Source organism: Fukomys damarensis, unplaced genomic scaffold, assembly GCF_012274545.1.
Source record: "Fukomys damarensis isolate Sample0158 unplaced genomic scaffold, DMR_v1.0_HiC HiC_scaffold_36, whole genome shotgun sequence".
Taxonomy (NCBI): domain Eukaryota; kingdom Metazoa; phylum Chordata; class Mammalia; order Rodentia; family Bathyergidae; genus Fukomys; species Fukomys damarensis.
The window spans coordinates 44,843,643-44,863,638 of record NW_022900948.1 but is presented as its reverse complement, the minus strand read 5'-3'; the positions used below and the strand labels follow the sequence as shown (position 1 = coordinate 44,863,638).

Below are 19,996 nucleotides of genomic sequence, written 5' to 3'. Positions count from 1 at the left end.
TGGGCCTCGCAGTCCAACCGCACCTCCTGGCCCTGCGGCACGCTGTGCTCCCTTGGGGCGTCCGAGCTCCGGATCCGGGGAGCCTCTGCGGCAAGGGGTGTGGTGAGGTGGGCGCCACGGGCAGAGGCTCCGGGAGGAGTCACAGGGCACAGACTTACCCAGCACGGCCACCGCGAAGTCCTTGCGGGCTGCGGCCTGGGCGTTCTCAGCCACACAGGTGTAGGTGCCAGCCTGGGCGGGCTGCAGGTGGCTCAGCTGCAGGCGGCCACCCCGGGAGATCACGCCGTGCACCACGCTGCTCTCTGCGGGACCGGGCAGGGGCTCTGCATCCCTCGCCTGCTTCTTGTACGCAGGGAAACTGAGGTCCAGCAGCGGGGCCTTCCTCAGCCTCGTCTCTGACTGCTCTGTTCCTTACAAGGGCCTCCGATTTCCTTCCACCGGGGACACTTCTTCCCCAGGGACCTGTGCCCTCAAGGATCCGGGACCTGGGCTCAGGCCCCACCTCCACCCCTCACCGCAGCTATCAAGGCTCTGGTCAAGGTGAAAGAGCGCCTCACTGGCCCATGAGCTGAGCCGCTGCCCCTTCCTTCCTCCAGCTGCAGCTCTGCCCGGCAGCTGTCTCTACCCACCCACCCGGCTGTCCCCCTGGAATGTGCTGAGCGACAAACAGCCCTGTGCTATTGGGGCTCGAACCCAAGGTCTGCACGCTGAAGTTCACCTGCAGCCCTTTTATGAGACAAGGTCTTGCTAAGCTAAATTGCCCAGGCTGGGCTTGAACTTGCAATCCGCCTACTTCAGCCTCCCAGAGTGCTGGGGCTACAGGCACATAGCACCATTCCAGTCTAGAACCTCTAGAGCTGGTCTTCTGGGAGCCTGCAGGAAGGGTGAAGGAAGGGAGTGGTTCCTGAGGTCCAGAGTCTAAGAGCCAATCAAAGTCAGAAGGAAAGGGGATGGGCCTCCAAGTGGGCAGGGCCTCTAATGGAACCTGCCTTCCGATTCTGATGGGAGTAACAGCCAACAAATTCCTCTGTCTTCATTATCATTGTCTTGAATAAAACAGTATTCTGCATTCAAGAGATTTTTTGTTTTGTTTTGTTTTGTTTGAGACAGGGTCTCACTATATAGTTGAGACTGACCTGGAACTCACTATGTAGCCCAGGCTGGTCTGGAACTCACAGCGATCCTCCTGCCTCAGCCTCCTGAGTAATCTGCTGGGATTACAGGTGTGAGCCACCACACCCAGTGAAAATCTCCATCCAAAGTAGTTTTTTTTGTTTGTTTGTTTGTTTTTCTTGTACCAGGGATCACACTTGGGTCCTTGTGCTTGCAAGGCAGGAGGTGGAACCACTGAGCTAAACCCCAGCCCCTGCACTCAAGAGTTAAGAAGGACATGTCAGACTCACCCACAGGCATTCTGTCCTTCAGCCAAGTCACGGTGGGCGCAGGGACCCCAGATACATCACAGGTCAGGGCCAGGGGTCTCCCAGCCACCTGGCTCACTGTCTCTGTCTCAGGGTTCTCAAATGTTGGGGGCGCTGCAGGAAAGAAGCCACATTCCTGGAATCCTGGGACTTGCCCCTTCCCTTTGTCTCAGGCAGATCAGCAAGCCCTTCCTTGGAGCCAGGAGTTCACATTCTATGCTCCGCCACTGATGGTGATAATTGTTTTATTCACAGATGTAGGTATAAGCACCAGCTGGCTGTTTCAGAGCATTTACAAAGCAGAGCCCAGAATAGTGAATGCATGGCTCACACAGCAGCAGCCCTTGACTGTCCCAGGGCAGACATCACGAATCAATCCCAGCATTCTCTGCTCATCCAGGATAAAGTCATGCACCCAAGCAGGCATTACAAGTGGAACAGTGTATGCTGGGCTCGAGGCAAACCATCTTTGCCCTCCAGGACCACAGATCCCCAACTTCCCCCTGTTCATGGGGAGAGCTGTGCACTTGGGGCAGCAAGCCTAGTATTGATCATTTTCAAGAATATTCAGTATGTCTCAGGATGGGATATACCTGCTGCTCCCTGGTTGAGAGGCTGCTGGTAGATGGGGTACCCCTCCAGCCTATTTTCCCATCATGCACAGCAGAATCTTAGCTGAGCATTTGGTTGTGCAAGGAAAAACTACAATTCCCAGCCTCCCCTGCAGCACATGGCCAGATGCCTGAGCTCTTGTGCACAGAAGAGACAGATACACTTCTGCTTAACACAAATGCCAGCCTCTGCTTCTGGTCCTTTCTGCTTCCTGTGGTTAGGGATAGGATGCAGTGTGTTCTGGTTTCAACCACATAAACAGGGTCAGCACCCTTGGAGATGGAGGAGCGGCAAGATAGAAGGAATCTGGGTGGGTTCTCCTGAGTCGGGGGACCCCACTAACCCAGACACTCACCTCTAGGCTTTTGCCCGAGAGGAAACTTCTCTCTGATTTAATCCACTGTACTTTGGAGACTTTTGTTACACGGCTAGATCTATACACTACCTGACACATATCTGACCCCAGAAAACCTAGCCAACTCCCCAGACTGATTAGCCCGCTCCTCTCCACCCAGCTTGAGATACGTGTCCAGTGTCCAGCTGTATGCCACCCTTCTATGTTCCATCCTTGGGCTGATGACATGGTGCCCTCGGGGCTCAGGACAGAGGTGGCCCCAGGGCTCCGAGTGCCTGGTGTCTCAGGCTTCATCCAGTACCCAGTGCCAGGCCTTGTGCCCAGCACTCCGGTGCCTCCAGGGTGCCCAGCCAGCAAGCCCTGCTCCTACCGGTGATGCCTGACCAGTGATGAACCCAAGTAACCCCACAAAGCTGGTCTTGGCAGAACCCTTTAGGATCCTGCTCTTTTAATGTCCAGATCTTGTGCTCATAACCTGCAGCACCACTTCCTCTTTCTAGCCCAGGTGCTGCTGGGGTGGGCTCCTGGCTGCACTGGGCTCAGCTTACCCTGGACAGTGAGGACAAAGGTCCGCGTGGCCTCCCCAGCGGCGCTGCTGACTGTACAGCTGTATGAACCTTTGTCTGACACCTGGGACAAGAAGAGCGTGTGGTGATGGGGTGTGTGGAGCTGGGGTGAGGGATCCCCTAAAAGATCCAAGTCCCAGAAGCCTTCAAGGGCAGGGGCTCCCCAAATCTACCAGTTCTGCCTAGGGAGCTAAAGGGAGACAGGACCTTCGGGCCTTTCTCAAGAGCCTCACGAGGAAGAAGGGTCCCGGCAAGTGAGTACACAGGCTCCCCCAACAGGGCCCCAACCTGGGGCCAGGCCCCCCTCTCTAGGGTTGGAGCTGGGCCAGGAGACAGGGCCCAGGGGGACTTCAGGATGAAAGTAAATATTCCTGCAACAAACCCTTCAGGGTGTACGACCCACACCGGAGAGGGCGGGAGGATGGGACAGAGTCCTGGGAGCCACAGATCCCAGCAAGAAGGACCCGGAGAAAACGTCTAGATCTGGGGGGACTGAGGCGGCAGCAGGGAAGGAACCTGCCCAGGGCAGGTCAGTGCAGGCATGGGGCTGGGCTCTGACTCTCGGGAGACCACATGTTTCCTGGGTCTCCACCCGGAGGCCACACACCTGCCACCCGCTTCCCAGACCTCTGCCCTTCTGCCCATGGCCACCCACCTGGGACACCAAGATCTCCAGCCTCTGTGAGCCCTGCACAGCCCGGATCCGTGGCTCCAGGGCCAGGGGCTGCTGGTCTTTGTACCAGGTCACAACCGGCTCCAGGGGTGGGTCTGTCTCACAGTTCAGGATGGCCTTGTCCCCGGCCCGGACAAGGACGGTCTCCTGGGGGCTATCAGGAGCCAGCCTAAAGGTGGGGGGGACTGGGGACACGAGACAGCCCAGTGACTCGCCGGGGCCTCCCAAGTCCTCCTAAGCCCTCCCACAGGTGACACCAACGGAGGCCCCGCAGGGTCCCACAGGGTCCCACAGGGAACTGGGCCCGGAGATCCTAAAGGTGGGGGGGACTGGGGACACGAGACAGCCCAGTGACTCGCCGGGGCCTCCCAAGTCCTCCTAAGCCGTCCCACAGGTGACACCAACGGAGGCCCCGCAGGGTCCCACAGGGAACTGGGCCCGGAGCGAGGGAAGCGAAGGCAGCACACCAGAACCTGCTGAGTGGTAGAGGCAGCCTCACACCTCGCACCTCCCTAGGCCTCAGGGGGGACTGGGGACACGAGACAGCCCAGTGACTCGCCGGGGCCTCCCAAGTCCTCCTAAGCCGTCCCACAGGTGACACCAACGGAGGCCCCGCAGGGTCCCACAGGGAACTGGGCCCGGAGCGAGGGAAGCGAAGGCAGCACACCAGAACCTGCTGAGTGGTAGAGGCAGCCTCACACCTCGCACCTCCCTAGGCCTCAGCATCCAAGACAGGGAGCTGCTCACAGCCCTCCTGGGCTCCTTCCTGCAAGCTGGGCAGAGCCCTCCGTGGGGCCCCTGCTGCCCTGTCAGTCTGGCTAATGGATGCAGCCCTGTCCTCCACTCTGAGACCACAGGACCTGGTGTGGCATCCAGCACACAGCAAGTGAGCCCGTGAGTGAACGAACCAGCTCAGGGCTACGGAGAGACTTCCAGAGCCCTGGCTGGTGACCTTGGGACCAGCTTTCCCCTAAGAGGATTCCAGAGGCCATGAGCCATTGTGGTTCCCATGCTGAGTCTGCGACCACCTGTGCTTGGGAAGGCAGGGCCCCTTCCTGGGCCTGGCTCGTGGGGTCCATCTCACTGATCCCTCTCAACTGGACCAGCTTTGGGACCAGCTTTCCCCTAAGAGGATTCCAGAGGCCATGAGCCATTGTGGTTCCCATGCTGAGAGTCTGCGACCACCTGTGCTTGGGAAGGCAGGGCCCCTTCCTGGGCCTGGCTTGTGGGGTCCATCTCACTGATCCCTCTCAACTGGACCAGAGTCAAAGCTTCCCACGAGCCGTGCATCGGGCCAGCAGGCAACAGACAGGACAGCCAGGGCCCCAGGAGGGACGAAAACCTGCCCCGGGGCCCAGGGCCAGCTCCCAGCCGGGGTTTGTGCAGCTCTGAGAGTGTCGCTGTGAGCTCGGTGGCAGATGGTGCCACGGGATGCTATCCTTTTGGGGTGTCCCACCCACCCAGAGGCCTCTCCCCGCCTCCAACTGGCTCTGCCGCCCGAGGGAGCGGCGCACGGCGGGCGGGCGGGCACAGGACGTACCCAGCACGCTGAGCTGCACCGCTCTCTGGTCACGGCCGGCTGTGTTGAGGGCCTCGCACAGGTAGGTCCCAGAGTCTGAGGGCTGCACCCGGGGCAGCTGCAGTGTGTGGGTGCCTGTGGGGAGCCAGCCCCTCATACCAGCCCCAGCCGCCCACCTGCGATCCCTCCCAGACACACAGCCTGTCCCAGGTTCGGGGAAGCCTGTTACCCACCAGGCAGGAGGAAGACCTCTTTCCCCAGGGGGAGGGCCTCGGTGTCTTTGTACCATGTGACCTCGGGGCGCGGGTGCGCCAGGGCTTCGCAGGGGAGGGAGACGCTGCTGTTGAGGACGGCAGTGACCTGCTCCGGGCTGTGGCTCGTGATTCGCGGTGGCACTGTCCCCGCGGCCACAGGGAAGAAGTAGGACGTGAAGATGGATGAGGGCAGGGGTGAGACCCCGAGGGCAAAGACATCTCAGAAAGCTCCCCAAACCATGAGCGAACAGGGGCTTGGAGACCAGAGAGGGGCAGGCACTCTTCAGGGCTGCACAGCAGTCAGCGGCAGGGCCAGAGCACCAACCCAGTGCTCAGCACTGTCCACTCCCATCCCCGAGGCCACAGCTGTCCCACATCTGAGCTCCCGAGGCTGCCGTGACTGAGGGTGGATTTGGGGTGCTGAGGTGCCCCCCCCGACTCGGGCCCCCTCTGAGTGTTCCCCAGCTGTACAGGAAGGGGTTGCCCAGGAAAGGCACACGTACACAGCAAGCGCTCAACTCAGGTGCTGGGTGGCCTGGAAAAGGACATCCCCGGCCGCCTCCACTGCTGCTTACGAACATCAGGGTCGGGCCACTAGTGAGTGATCAGGGTCCCCTGGGGCAGGACACAGGACCTCCTGGCCTCCCCTCAGCCCTCTCACCTTGGACCCTGAGGGTGAACAGCTTCTCCGCAGAGCCCGCCTGGTTCTCCGCCACACACATGTAGCTGGCAGTGTCGGCCACTTCTGCGGTGGACACCTGGGGGAGCCACCCTGAAAGTGACCTTCATGACCCCAGGGGCTCACACAAAACAGGAGGGGTCTCCATAAGGACCCCCTCTGGGGCTTTGTGTGACATTTGGGTGTCACTGCTGGGGGCTGTGCCGGCCCCTGGGGTCCCACACAGCCCCATGTGGGGATAAGGTGGCTGAAGTAGGTGTCCCTGGTGCCTTCCATGTGGCCAGGCTCCGTCCGAGGCCACCGACTTCCCATGGTGGCTCTGAGCCCGCTAGGCTGAGAGCCTCTGGGGCGGCAGGATCCTTACCTGCAGGACTCGCCCGTCATCCAGCACCTGCAGCCGCGGGCTCGGGGCAAAAGGCAGCCCGTTCTGCAGCCACGACAAGGTGGGCGCCGGGTTGCCCAGGGCCGGGCACTGCAGGCTGACAGTGCTGCTGGCGTTGACGGTCACCTCCTCCACCAGCTCCTCGGTGTCACCCACGATCACAGGCGGGGCTGGGCAGATACAGGCAGGTGAGGCACGGTGCCAGGTGCCGGGCACTGGCTGGGGCTCTGCATGCGGCTCACCAAGCCCTCCCAGGTCTGGCTGAACCAAGGAGTCACACAGCCAGGAAGCGCCAAGCTCAGATGTGAGCCCAAGCAGGCAGCCCCACTGGGAACCCCTGGCTCTGGTGGGGCTGAAGCACGGGCTGGGCCCTTTCACACGGAGCCCTCGTGGGGCCACTCACTCAGCACCAGCAGCTCGTAGTGAAGCCAGTCTTCGCCCACCTCATTGGAGGCTTTGCACGAGTACCTCCCGGCATCCTCTGCCTGCACCAGGGGAAGCTGTAGGACCCGGCCACCTGCAGGCACAGGACAGAGGCCTGGACTCAGGGCGAGACACTGTCCCCACCGAGGAGCGAGGAACGGGACGCACGGCCCTCCCTGCCTGGTCTGTGTGCAGCTTGCCTTGCCCAGCTCGTGTGTGAGGAGAGAGCCAAGCCCAGTGCGGCTGCCAGCACGCCATGGGCCAGGCCCCGGGCACAGTGGCTTTGTGGACACATGCTGCCGTGACCCCATCTTACAGGGAGGGAAACTGAGGCTTCCACCAGGGGCCAGCAGGACAGCACTAGGCACGGACTCGCATTCGAGGAGGCTCCTGGGCCTGCGGCCATGGGAGGGTTGTCACTCAGGACCTTCTGTGACCCAGAGCCAGGCAGGGACAGAATGTGGCATCAAGCAGGGGCTGGAGTTTGCCTCCAGCTGATGCTGGTTAGGGTGGCTGTGTGCTCAGGGCCAGGCTGGGGTGGCCTGACCAGGGCAGAACCAGGGGTTCATGCCCTACAGTGCCGTGGGACAGAGGCCAGGAACGAGAGGCAGAGCCTGGGGTGGAGCCTGTGGAGGTTTGAGCTTCCTCACCGCCTGGGGTCATTAGCTGGGAACCAGGGCCATGGCCGGGGTCAGAGGCTGGCAGCAGATGGGGGGTGGCCTGAACGAGGAACGAGGGCCATGGCCGAGGTCAGAGGCTGGCAGCAGATGGGGGGTGGCCGGCCCGGCTCTGGCTGGTGGCTGGGATTAACCCACGGTAGGATCTGCATGTGGCTGAGCCCCCTTGGCATGGTCAGAGGTCACAGGCAGGAGCAGGGTCATCCTGGGACTGCCGACAGAACCAGCTGTGCAACCTCTTTCTTTCACAGGTGCCAAACACTGAGCTTGGTCTGACTTCACTTATTGGGGGTCCCGGGTCCCCTTTTTAGCACTGCTGCAGTTGGGACCTGGCAGGACACAGTTCAGTTGCTAAGCTGAGGACCACAGACCTGATGTGGGTCCACACCACCGGCACCAGCTGGCACCTGGCACACTGGGAGCCGGGAGCCATCCGGGAAGGCCAGGAATTTCTAGCCCTTCCTTTGGAGCCTCGGAATTCAAAACCACCCAGGGTCACACAGCAGGGGGCGCTCAGGCACCCATGTACCTTGCAACACGGAGACCCTGTCAGTGTCTGAGAGGGGCTGGTCCTCCCTGTACCAAGTGAGCTCTGGCGGGGGGATGGCATTGGTGTCGCAGTACAGGTAGGCCGGGTTGTTCTCCACCACCTCTCGACGTTCCATCACCTCACCCCGGGCCTCCTCCTCCTCCTCCTCCTGGGACAGGATCTCAAAGGCGGCACTGGGATCACCCACCTTCTGGAACATGGGAGGCACTGGGCGGGGAGACAGCACTGTGAGGGAACCTAGCCAGGGAGTGCACCTCTGCTCTCAGATACCTGGCCAGGGTAGGAGGTGCACAATTCCACGCTGCAGCCGCTCCTTCCGGGCAAGGAACTGTTAAATCCTCACACTGTGCTTACTGAGCAGCTACTGTGTGCCAGGACCAGGATATGTTTCCTACCCGACAGAGCCCTCCTCTAATGGGCATCAAAGCCTCCTTGTAACTTGGAGAAATTTCTCAGGATGGGAAGCTCTGGTCTGCACCCCTTTATCAGAGAACAGAACTACAAAATCTCCAGCTTCTACAGCCGGAAGGGGCCACAAGGCCACCTGCTTTGATCACCTACTACAGGTTGGAGAGGACACGACACCCTTAAGTCCCTCAGACCACGAATGACAGAGCCAGGGCGAAGGGTCTGGCCCAGAGGCACCCGAGGGTGCAGAGGGCGTTCCACCTGCAGGGCCACGGTGGCAAGGTGCCCGGCAAAACTAAGCTGCTTGGCCTGGTCACCAGGGCCTACTTCCTGCCTTCCTCCCCGAAGGGAGACTTTAAAAAAAAACAAGCCCTTCCCAGCCTTGGGCAGTTCCCACCCATCACCCCCTCTCCTCTGTAGCTGTAACCGCTTGTTCTAGGACAGAGAATATTAACGATGTCCTGGAGGCAGTTTACGACACTGTCCTCATATCCGGAACTGTCCGCCCTTGTCCTGTTCCAGTACACTTGCCACGTCACTAGAGAAGCCACCCTCTTCCACAAAACGCAGTATCACAAAATGTGTGTATAAAAGCGGAAACTCCTCTCGGCCCAACGCTCAGCTGTCTCGGACAGCATCCCCTGAGCGGGTGCAGCCACCTTAAGGAAACCCTCCTGACTCATTAGGTCTCTCCTGTCTCTTGGAATTCTGCAACACTTCTGGGACCACGAAGGGACTGGAGACAACAGAGCTGCTGTCTCCCTTGCCTGCGGGCCTGGAGCGGTGGGGCGAGACTTCAGCTCCCAGAGGGAATCAGCAACACCAAAGAAACCGGAGGGGATCAGGGCACTGCTGAAGCCCTCCGCGGTCACAGTAAGGTAGGGCCCCCAGGGGGAGCCCGTCCCGTACAGACAGGGGAAGCTGGTCCTTCCTGGGGAGCACTGAGTAATCGGACTGCACCAGCACCGAGAGCAGGAGTGGCCAGCAATGAGAATCGGCTCCTGAGGGTGCCAGGGACGTGAGAGCGGCCCACCGTGGGAGAGGCTCGGCGCCGTCTGGACTGAGTCACATGAACTCGACAGCCCCACGCAGCAGCGGTTGCTAACTCAGGCCTGCGAGGAGAGTGACCTGCAGAGGTTGTGACAAGCGGACTCGGGGAGTCGGACGGAACTCACACCCAGGTGTACTGAGGTCTAAAAGCAAAAGTAAACCGAGGGAGTGATTTATGCGACAAAGGGCAAAGGCATGCTGAAAGCTGCTTAGCTTTAGTGGGCCTCACAGACAAGCTGATTAAAAAACAAAACCTGGTGAAATGGGCGGAACGGTGATGAGGGTGACCCAGCCCGGACCGGACGGAGACAGAGAGAGAACGCCTCTGAGGCTGGGCTGAGACCAGGGCGCAAAGCACAAACCCTTAGCTCCAGCTGCACCCACCAAGTGTTAAAGAGGCAAAGCAAAGGTCATCTTTTCATTTCAAATCACCAGAAAGAGTGGAGTGAGACGTGGGGAGGGTTCTGGAGCCACAGGGCCAGTGCCGTCCCAGTCGTGGCTGAACGGTGAAAGTTAAAAAGCTGCGACTGCATCCTGACAGATACAAACAGGTTTTACGAGAAGACTCAAACCACAAAGTTTAGCTAGTTGATAAATGTGCTTTTGGGTTCCAATTTGAGTTGATGTTTTTATTTCACTGGTGTGCTTAAAACATTTCTTATACAATGCAAAATTTTACATTGTAATTATGGAGTTGATAAAAACGTTAATTCAAGGTTACTTTGAGGTCCACTGGCAGCCAGTTAAATTTAAAATGTAACAACATGAGGGAAGAATTTTTAAAAAGAAAAAAAAAAACCTCTAAAATTCAAAGAGCTGCAGGCAAGTTTGCCGTAACAGAGTCACAGTAAATGAGATGGAGGGAAATATTAAGAAAGGCTCCAAGTACACAAATTACACTATTGATACAAAAATATTTTATACGATAAAAGTTTTATCCTGTTAGAAAGATAAAAAGAGGGATGAGGACAAGACTAACATGCTTACAAATGCTGAGAAAAAGAATATAGAGGTAATTTATCTAAGAAAATGGGTACGTTTGCTTGTTGGTTTGATGAAAGCCAGTGCTGTCCTTCCAAAAGCTCCTTCTTGCTCAAAAGACTCAGAATTGGATATGGCTGCCTGTTAACTTGATAGATCTCAAGTTATTCCTAAAACAGAAGGACTTGAGAAAACAATTTGTATTGCAACAGAGTAGATATGAGAGAAAAACATCAAAGTTCAGCCCATTAGGATATGTGCTAAAGAACTCACAAAGAGGCTCATGGGAGGCTGTGGGGTAAAAGCGGACCCCCCGGAGTCAGGGTGGTGATACGGGGCGGCTGGCCAGGGAAAGAAACCAAATGTATACACAGAGTGGTTACTCAGGGTGGACAACAACCAGAGCACCCACTCCCTCTAACCCAGCGGCAACTAAAATCAGTGCACAGAAAATACAGCTGCGTGGGACAGGCACAGGGTGACATCAGGAAGAAATTACAAAAGCTAGTGGAGTTGGCTGGCATAAGTATTACTCGCCTCCCGAAAGTGGCAGTCACTAAGGTATGCATTAATCATGATCGAGAAGCAAAACAGGAAGGTGACCAGAGGCTTAAAGAAACAAACAAGGCGAAGGCCGAGCTGCACAAGAACAACCCAGGAGCTGTCAGAAACGAGCTTGGAATCAATGCACATGATGTAAGCTGTCGGGCTACTGGAGTAGCCCAAGGCGTGTGTTACAGGGGAAGAGACACCGGACATGAGCTCCTATCCCTCCCAAGCTTCTCAGTCCCATTGCTGGGAAGAGGTTTTTTTTTCACGAATTACAAGCCCAAATTGCCTTTGGGCCACAAGGAGAAAAAAACGATCTGACCCACCCAGTTAACCCTCACAGTTCCACAGGCTGAGCGATGAGATCGTGCTCGATAAACCAGCCGGGTCGGCCACAAGTGAAGGGTACAGGCTGACGCAGACAGTTCCCAGAGTATGAGCTGAAGTCGGCCCACAGCACCAGCTGTAAATCAAGACTAATGGAACTGAGACTAGGGGCAACTCCAAGATGAGCCTGCCAATATCGCCTTCCCAGGAAGCTGTGCAAGGCATCCAGGGACTACTAAAGAGGCTTATAATAAAAAGAAAATCCGGATCAAATGCCAGTCTTCTTGGAACGCCTCGCTTTTGTCAGTACATAAAAAGCAGGGACTAAGAAATGTAGGCCAGTACAAGACTTATGTGCTGTAAATCAGGCTTGGAAACCATACGGGTTCGCTGCCAAACCCACATACACTACTGGGACTCATCCCAGCCCGTGCTGCCTGCTTCACTTGCCTGGACTTGAAAGATGCCTTTTTCTGTCTCTGTTCGGCACCAATCCATCAACCCCACTTTTACATTTCAACAGGAGGACCCAGTTGCTGGCGTTAAAAAAAAAGAGAGAGAATTCACTTGGACTAGGCTTCCCCAGGAAATAAGGATGACCACAATCTTTGTGCAAGGTCGTCCTCACACCAAGAAGTGACTGTGTTTTATTACAACGCGTAGATGATCTTTTCACAGCTCCCTCACATGAGGGCTGTCTCCAAGGGACCAGAGATCCTCCTCGCCTGCTCTGAAAGGCTAAACAGAAGATGTCCAAAAAGAAAAGCTCAAATTTGCCAACAAAAGGTCAGGTATCTGAGTTTATAGTAACCAAAGGGGACTATCGATGGGCACTGAACCAAAACAAGCTGTCTGCACCCTCTCCACCCCGACTGCCAGATGCCAGGTAAGAGAGCTTCTGGGGGTGGCAGGTTTCTGTGCATCCAGGTCCCTAACGTCTCACTCACGGCTAAGCCCTTAGGTAAAGCTGCCAGAGGGGGAGGAAAAGGAGCCCCGCCTCTGGGAAGCTGAACAGGAGAGGGCACTCCATCAAACTCAAAAGGCCTTCACCCAATCTCCAGCCCTGAGGCTGCCAGACACAACCAAGCCTTTCTTCCTGCAGGTCCAGGAACAAAAGGAAATGGTCATAAGGGTCCTGACACAGGTCACAGGATCCCACCACTGCCTGAAAACTTGTCACTGCCTGATGGCACACTTGTCAAAACAAATAAGACTCTGTGGCCCTGGGGCGGCCTTCATGCTTTAAAGTGCTTGCTGCCAATGCCCTGCTGATGCAGATTCAGTCATAACCTTGATGGAACAGAGAAGACACCATCACTTATAAACCCCAGAAACACTCAAATTAAGGGCTCCCATAAAAAAATTCCCTATGCAACCCTAGAGATTATGAGCAGTCTTTTTTTTTTTTCTTTTTCTTTGTACCAGGGATTGAACTCAGAATCTTGCACTTGCAAGGCAGGTGTGGTGCCACTGAGCTAAATCCCCGGCCCTATATGAACGTTCTTCTTCCTGCTACTTTGCTCCCTGTTGAGCCAGAAGCCTCCCATCAGGAGTAAAAATCACAGACAAAATATTCTCAAGGGCGCTCTCAGAGACCCAAATGTTGCTGAAAGGAGCCCCAACAGACAAGATATGTAATGTTGACGTTAGACTGTGTGATAGAGGCCAAACCTCCATCCACCAAAACTTCAGCCCAGAAGACAAAGAACAAAAGATAAAAAGCTAACATCTGTATGGATTCCAGATATGCCTTTACAACGTTACATGACCATGGATGGAGCCATAGATAAAGGGACTCCTAACAGCTACAGGAAAATAAAATATTTTTTAAAAAAAGATTTTTCAACTCCTTGATGCTATATGGGCCACCAAGAAGGTAACCGTCCTGCAATGTAGGGGGCATCAAAAGACTAGAACATTAAAAGCACCCCCCAAAATGGACCAGAAGACAAAGTAAGTGCCCCGGCACTCCCAAGAAGGGGGGCCCTGGCCATGTCACACATCCCATAAATCCCCCAAATTATTCATCATGGGGAAAAGCCTGGTTTGCCCAAGAAGCTGCAAACTATATAAAAGGAGGTTGATAAAAGTTCTCTAGTGGAAAGCTGGCTATCCCTGAGATGTTGGGCCCCAGGTTTGTAAGAGAAGTCCATCAAGGGTCACGTATGGGAAAAACAGCTCCAGGGACAATGCTGAGGGCCACTCCTATGTGTCAAGACTCAGCCATCACCCAGAGTCTCTGAACAGTGCCTGATCTGGGCACAGAATGACCAAAGACAAAGCCCTCCCAGCCCCTGAGTACCCAGGACACAGGAGCTGCCCCATATGAGCGGGCTTTACTGAAATGCCTTGAGCTGGTGACTATCAGTATACACTGGTGCTTGCCCACATCTTCTCAGAACAGATGAAAGCCTTCCCCACCTGAACAAGAGGAGCATGAGAGGGGACCAAGGCACCGGTAGGAGACATCATCCCAAGATTTAGATGGCCTTTGACCTTGGGGTCACACCACGGATAGTCCAAGAGCTCACACAGATGTTAAAGATAAAATAAAAGCTTCATACAGCTTATCAGCCACAGAGCTATAAATAAACAAATCACGTGAGCCAGACCCTCAAACAATTATTTTAAAAACTATTGTCAAAAAAACCTCACTTGAGATGAGATCAAGTCCTGCCCATGGTTCTCCAAGTCCAGTACACCTCCACCATACAAACTGGGTATTCGCATTGCAAAATTCTGCTCAATTGGCCACCCCCAATCACAGGTCAAATTAAAGAAAAAAATTATACTAGAAAAACTGTCTGTGAAAAAACAAATACAGGCTTTAAAAATAGCCCTGCAAGATATCCCTAGCTGAGTGATTAAAAAAAAATACACATAAGCTTAACAGACCTAGTACACCCATTCAAACCAGGGGACTCTGGATCAAAAAATAAGAAAAAAAAAACCCATAGGGCCCATATGGTAAGAGCCTCATATTGTAGTCCTGTTTATTTTTGTTGCTAAAATAACAGGAACTGTGACTTAGGTCTCCACAGCCGGCTAGAGCCAATGGCTCAAGACAAACAGAGCAGCCAACGGGATCCAGACCACCGAAGCAGCTGATCCTATGACAAGATCAGGCCACCACCAGATGACAGTCCTGCTCTGGTCACTCTAGACGCTGACCAGTCCACGCACAGCCGAAGTTTAAAGATCGACAGAGTCACAAGGGCAACGTGAGCTTCTTATCCTCTTTGTTATCATTCTCCGTTGCCTCCTACCCCTACTTGTCAAAAACACTGAGCCAGTCATAGAGACTGAAAGGCAGGCACGCCGCGCCCACCCAGCTGAGGGCCTCAACCGAGCACCAGCCTGTGCTCAGTAGGTTGTACCGAGCACACCCTCGTGACAGAAATTAATAATGACGATGACGATGATGCTCTCCAGCAGACCTGTTACACAGCGCATCACGGTGGGGAATGAAGCAGGGCCTAGAGAGGAACAAACAAGCCCTTCCCAGCCTTGGGCAGCGCCCCCCCTTCCTCTGTAGCTGTAACTCCTCGTTCTTGTACAGATAAAATTAACAACTACGTCTACCCCTAGTGCCTTCACTTCTTTGAGAGGAAAATGTCAAACATTAGCAAAAGCACGGAGGAGATGATAAAGATCCCCAACACCCCAACACGTATCACTTCCGGCCCCTCCACCTACTCTCCCCAACGTCTCCTGATAAAGCGTCTGCCAGAGGGTCCTAGAGCTCGGGGTTTTGGCTCCATCGGGCCCATTCCATACGCAATCCTGTGACTCCGGGGAGAGCCCTTCCCTTGAGCCTCATCTCCTCTGCCCTGGGTGGCGGGGAAGCGTGGGAAACACCTGCGTGGGTCGTGGGCTGCCGGCCACAGCTCGGCTCTCAGCGCCCCCTGTCGGCCGCGCGGTGCTACGCACCCTGGATGAGCACACTGAAGTCCTGGTCGTCTTCGCCCGCCACGTTGGTGGCCACGCACAAGTACCGCCCAGAGTCCGAGACCTGTGTGGGCTGGATCTGGAGCAGGCGGCCCTCGCCCAGGATGCGCAGGCGCTCGCCGGGGGTCACGGGCTGGGGAGGACGAGGAGAAGGAGAAGAGGGGACAGTCAGAAACGGGCAGGGAGCGGCGAGATGAAGGCACTCACGCTGCAATTGATTTTTAAAAGCACCGTGCAAAGTCACAGAAGTACCTGACTTTGTAAAGGCAAAGCCATTTAGCCTGAAGACTGGAAGGGACAGGGTAAAAACAGTGGCATTTAGTGCGTGCGAGACTTGTCCCCTTTAGAAAGTTGGGTTAAAAGCCAAGGCTGTATTAGGTACATTGGCACAGGCCTGCAACCCCAGCCGTCTGGAAGGCTGAGGCAGGAGACTGTGACTTCAATCCCAGCCTGGGAAACTCAGCCACTTAGTGAGAACCTGTTTCCACATAAAATAAATTAAAAAATAAAAAGGTCGGGGGATGTAGCTCCTCATAAATGCCCCGGGGCTCAATCCCCAGGGCTGCAGAAGTAAATTAAAAAAAATTTAAATTAAACTAAAATAAATACATAAAAAATAAAAGGCAAGGCAGGGCCCAGGCAAGCTGTGCTCAGAAGTTCTCTGGTCTGCCTTTTCTGGAGTGTTTCACCCAGCAGGGGGTGGGCAGAGGCCCGCCTGTGGTCCCCGCACTCACCTGGCCGTCTTTGTACCAGCTGATGGCGGGTGGGGGCGCCCCCCCGCACTCGCACTCCAGGCTCAAGGTGCTGTTCACCTTGGTCTTCACCTCCTTCACGCCCAGCTCCGCCGCGGGGCCGTCTCTGGAGATGGAAGGGGGGACTGAAAGACATCACAGAGTGTGAGGAGCCACCAGGAGTGGGGGAAGGGCTGCCCACTAGGGACCAGGCGTCTGCCTGTGATGGCCACAGAGAGACAGGGCGGGTCTGAGGTGGAGGCTCCTGGGGTGACCTCTGGGGGCCATTCTGGGGTCCCGGTCTAGGAGGAGGACCCTGCAGAAGGAAGCCAGGCCTCGGGTGCTGGGAGTCCATGAAGCCGGATCCTAACGTGGCCCCTGAATTCGTAAGGTGCCTTGGGATGTCCTGCGTGGCCAGTGCTCGGGCCCCCGACTCACTGAGCACCTCCACGTGGTAGTTCTTTGTGGCCTCCCCCAGCTCGTTGGTGACCACGCAGGTGTACTGGCCCGCATCTTCCTTCTGGGCGTTTAGGATCTGCAGCCCGCGGGTACCTGATCGGGGGCCGGCGCCGCAGCCACTGTGAGCACCGGTGACCCAGTCTGACCGCGTCCCCCGGGCCCACTGTCCCTGCCCAGAGGACGTCACCTGGGAGCAGCTGGATGTTCCTGGAAGCCTCGAAAGGGACCCCATCCTTCATCCAGGTGATCCTGGGGGCGGGGAAGGCCAGCGCCTCGCAGATCAGAGAGATGGGGCTGCTGATGGTCACGGTCACCTCCTCACCGGCACCATCCTTGGCCGCTCCCAGGATGGTGGGCAGCACTGTGGGGCGGCAGGGTACCCTCGCGCAGGTCCCCAGCCCCGACTGAGGGCCAGAGCGGCCTCAAGCCCTGCCCCTCAGCCTCGTGCTGCAGCTGCGTGCCTTACGCAGACAGGAAACTGAGGCTCAGAGGAGACTTGAATTCAGGCCTGGCTGCCCAGAGCCCAGGTTTCCCACTGCGGATCCGTGCACAAGGGAAAGACAGCTCATTTCCGCCTCAGGATCCCTAGTAGTAACATCTCAACACCCAGCGTATCGACGTTAGTAGATACACAAATGGTCTCCGTCCCGCTTGTGTTTCCAGTGTGTACCCCTCCCTGCGCTGGGCGGAAGGCACAGGGGGCTTTCTGTTCGTACTGGTCCTAAAGTTTCCTCTTTCACACCCAGCATTTTCAGAAGCGGAAGTCACCAAGCCAGCCTGGGCCTTCTCGCTTGGCCCATCCTCTTTTTCCCCCCACCAAAGAGACAGCATGTGGCGCATCGTCCTTGGGGGACGGACGCCCTGGGCATGAGCCACATCCCCACTCTAAGCCTCAGAGCTTCATGAGTGACACAGGGACAGACTCGTCTGCTACCTCCCAGGCGCACCGTGAGGATGTAACCAAATGCCTCACTCAGCGCCGAGTCACCGCTGCTGTTACCGTCATCAAATCCAGAGAAGAAAGAGCAGCACCAAGGAGCTGGTCACCTCCCACCAGCGCCCAGGGGCCCGGCGACACCCAGCCCTCACCCAGCACGCTGAGCTGGAAGTGCTTGGTCTTCTCCCCCACGGCGTTGGCGGCCATGCAGGAGTAGTGGCCGGCGTGGGACAGGTTGGCCTGGAGGACCCACAGGCGGGCCCCGTCCGGGGAGATGCGGCGGGCGTCTCCACCAGCCAGGGGCCGGCCGTCCTTGAACCAGGTGACGCTGGGCTGCGGGTGGCCTGAAGCAAAGGGAGCAGAGGTCAGAAGCCACACCAGGCCCGCGCTGCCTCCGGCCCTGGGCGGAGAGGGCACGGCACAGAGGGCGAGACAGAGCCACAGCTCTCCTCTCACCTTCCCGTCCATTCATTCACCGGCTCTGCTGCCCCCATCCATCCATCCAGTTATCCACCTTCCTACGCACTCGTCTGCCAATTCCTCTGTCCAGACAGCTGTCTGTCCACCTACCCACCTAGCCCTCCATCCACCCTCCATCCACCCATCCCTCATCCCATAAGCATTAACGGCAGCCCTGCCATGGAAACAAGAAGCCGCTTCCGCCAGGATCTCAGCTGATACCAGTTCCTGTCCCATTAGTCAGGCTGGGCAGGAAGCCCAGGCCTCAGGGGCCGGCCAAGGACTCCGGCGGGGCAGCATTAGAGGCGGAGAGGTGCCGTCAGCAGGGACAGGAGGGCGCTGGGGAGAAGCACACTCTGCAGACGTCCCGGGGCCCCGGGGGAGTGGCGTGGCCCTCACCTGTGGCGTTGCAGGTCAGCTGGGCCGTCTGTTGCTCGGGCACCCTCACCACCTCCTCCAGGTCCTCGTTCTCAATAGTGGGGGGAACTAGGGGAAGTGCGGAGACGCCAGTTCCCAAGCAGGGCTGGCGGCTCCAAGTGCACAACCACAGGGCAGAAAGCCAAGAGCCCAGGGCTCCACCTCACTGTCCCGTGCCTTGCTTTTCCTGTGCCCTGGCACTTGCTTCCATGGGCAGAGGGTTTAGTGCACATTTCCTGCAGGGTGAGGGAAACCTCAGTGCCTTGTGGACAAACCCTTGAAAGTATTTCTCCCCTTCTATTGTGTGCGGTCCCGCTGCTTCTAGAAAGTTCCACCGTGGCCTCGGAGCAGGAATTTTGATAAGGCCAAGTAGCAAGGCTTGGCCTCTCCCCCTTCCCTGCCTGGGCCCAGAAGCCCCCAGGCAGGAGGCCCAAGGACTCCGGGGCACCCACAGGAACGGGGCTGCGACATACCCAGGACCTCCACGCTGAAGTTCCTCCGCGCCTCTCCGGCCTCGTTGCTGGCCAGGCACGAGTAGAGACCTCGGTCCTGTTCCTGGGCCTGGGTCACCCTCAGCATCCAGCCACCTGGGGAGGGAGGAGGGTGTGGGCCTCAGTTTCCTTCCTGTTTACCAGTGAGAACCATCACAGATCCATCTCGTGGGGAATAAAGCAGAGGAGGTACTGGGACCAGTCCTTCCTGAAGCCTGCTCCTGGCTGCACAATTTGTCAGAACCTTTACTGTGAAAATGATCACTCTGGGTCAGCAGCAGGGGAACAGCAAAGGAACTTATGTGCCTCTCCCCACCGTGGGGCTGGGGCCAGAGGTCAGTCACGCTGCGGACAGAGGGAATCAGACCTGAAGGACACAGCCTGGCCGATACCATACCTGCCAACAGGTAGGTGTCCTTCCCGGGGTGGATGGGCTCCTCTTCCCGGAACCAGCGAACTTCAGGCGGGGGAACCCCTGTGGCTTCGCAGAGCAGCGTCAAGGGGCCATGGAAGGCAGCGGTGACATTGGTCAGAGGGTCTGCGTCTCCCAGGAGCACCGGGGGCACTGAGCAGAGAGGAGCTGTTTAGGACCCCGTCCTCCCCAGGATCTGGTCCTAAAGTGGAGGGCCGGGTAAGCTCAGGGTCCCTGGGAGGCCAGGCCTGATGAGAAGGTGACCCCTCTACCGCCCAGCTGGGCAACCAGGAGGTACCTAGGCAGGGACTGGAATGAATGTGCTGCCCTACCTGGCTTCCTCTTCCTGTCGCCCAGTGGGGGCCCGACTCTGTCTCAGCACCAAGTGACCCCTCCAGGGGCAGCCCTGACCTCCCACCAGAGCCTGCGGGGCTCCCTGGTCTCTCAGTGCCCTGAGTTCCCTATCACATCGTACCCACCATCGGAAAGCGGTCAGCTAGGAACAGAGTAAGGAACAGCAAATACGGAGGACGGGGGGGGAAGAGGAAGGGGGACGCGGACCGGGCAGTCCAGCTGTTAGCACTGGTCCTGATTTGAGAACAGGGCTGGTGGCCCCAGTGCGGCCCTGGCAGAGACCCGGCCTCCGGAGGGACCATGGGAGCAGCCGCCAGCCTCACCCAGCACGGACAGCTCGAACCTCCTCTCGGCGCGGCCGG

The 19,996-nt window shown here is 57.1% G+C and overlaps 1 protein-coding gene across 1 annotated transcript in view; it reads right to left on the bottom strand.

Annotated features, from left to right (window-relative positions):
* Positions 1-19,996, bottom strand: part of Hmcn2 (hemicentin 2) — a 103,445-nt gene that overhangs the window by 28,814 nt on the left and 54,635 nt on the right. Inside the window, 20 exon segments of the mRNA XM_033758996.1 lie at positions 1-85; positions 159-302; positions 1,404-1,535; positions 2,937-3,018; positions 3,610-3,812; positions 5,168-5,281; positions 5,380-5,541; positions 6,062-6,158; positions 6,444-6,631; positions 6,865-6,978; positions 8,091-8,318; positions 15,357-15,507; positions 16,109-16,251; positions 16,544-16,657; positions 16,752-16,925; positions 17,654-17,845; positions 18,360-18,446; positions 18,851-18,964; positions 19,266-19,433; positions 19,958-19,996. Of these exon segments, the coding sequence (XP_033614887.1) occupies positions 1-85; positions 159-302; positions 1,404-1,535; positions 2,937-3,018; positions 3,610-3,812; positions 5,168-5,281; positions 5,380-5,541; positions 6,062-6,158; positions 6,444-6,631; positions 6,865-6,978; positions 8,091-8,318; positions 15,357-15,507; positions 16,109-16,251; positions 16,544-16,657; positions 16,752-16,925; positions 17,654-17,845; positions 18,360-18,446; positions 18,851-18,964; positions 19,266-19,433; positions 19,958-19,996 (2,731 nt within the window).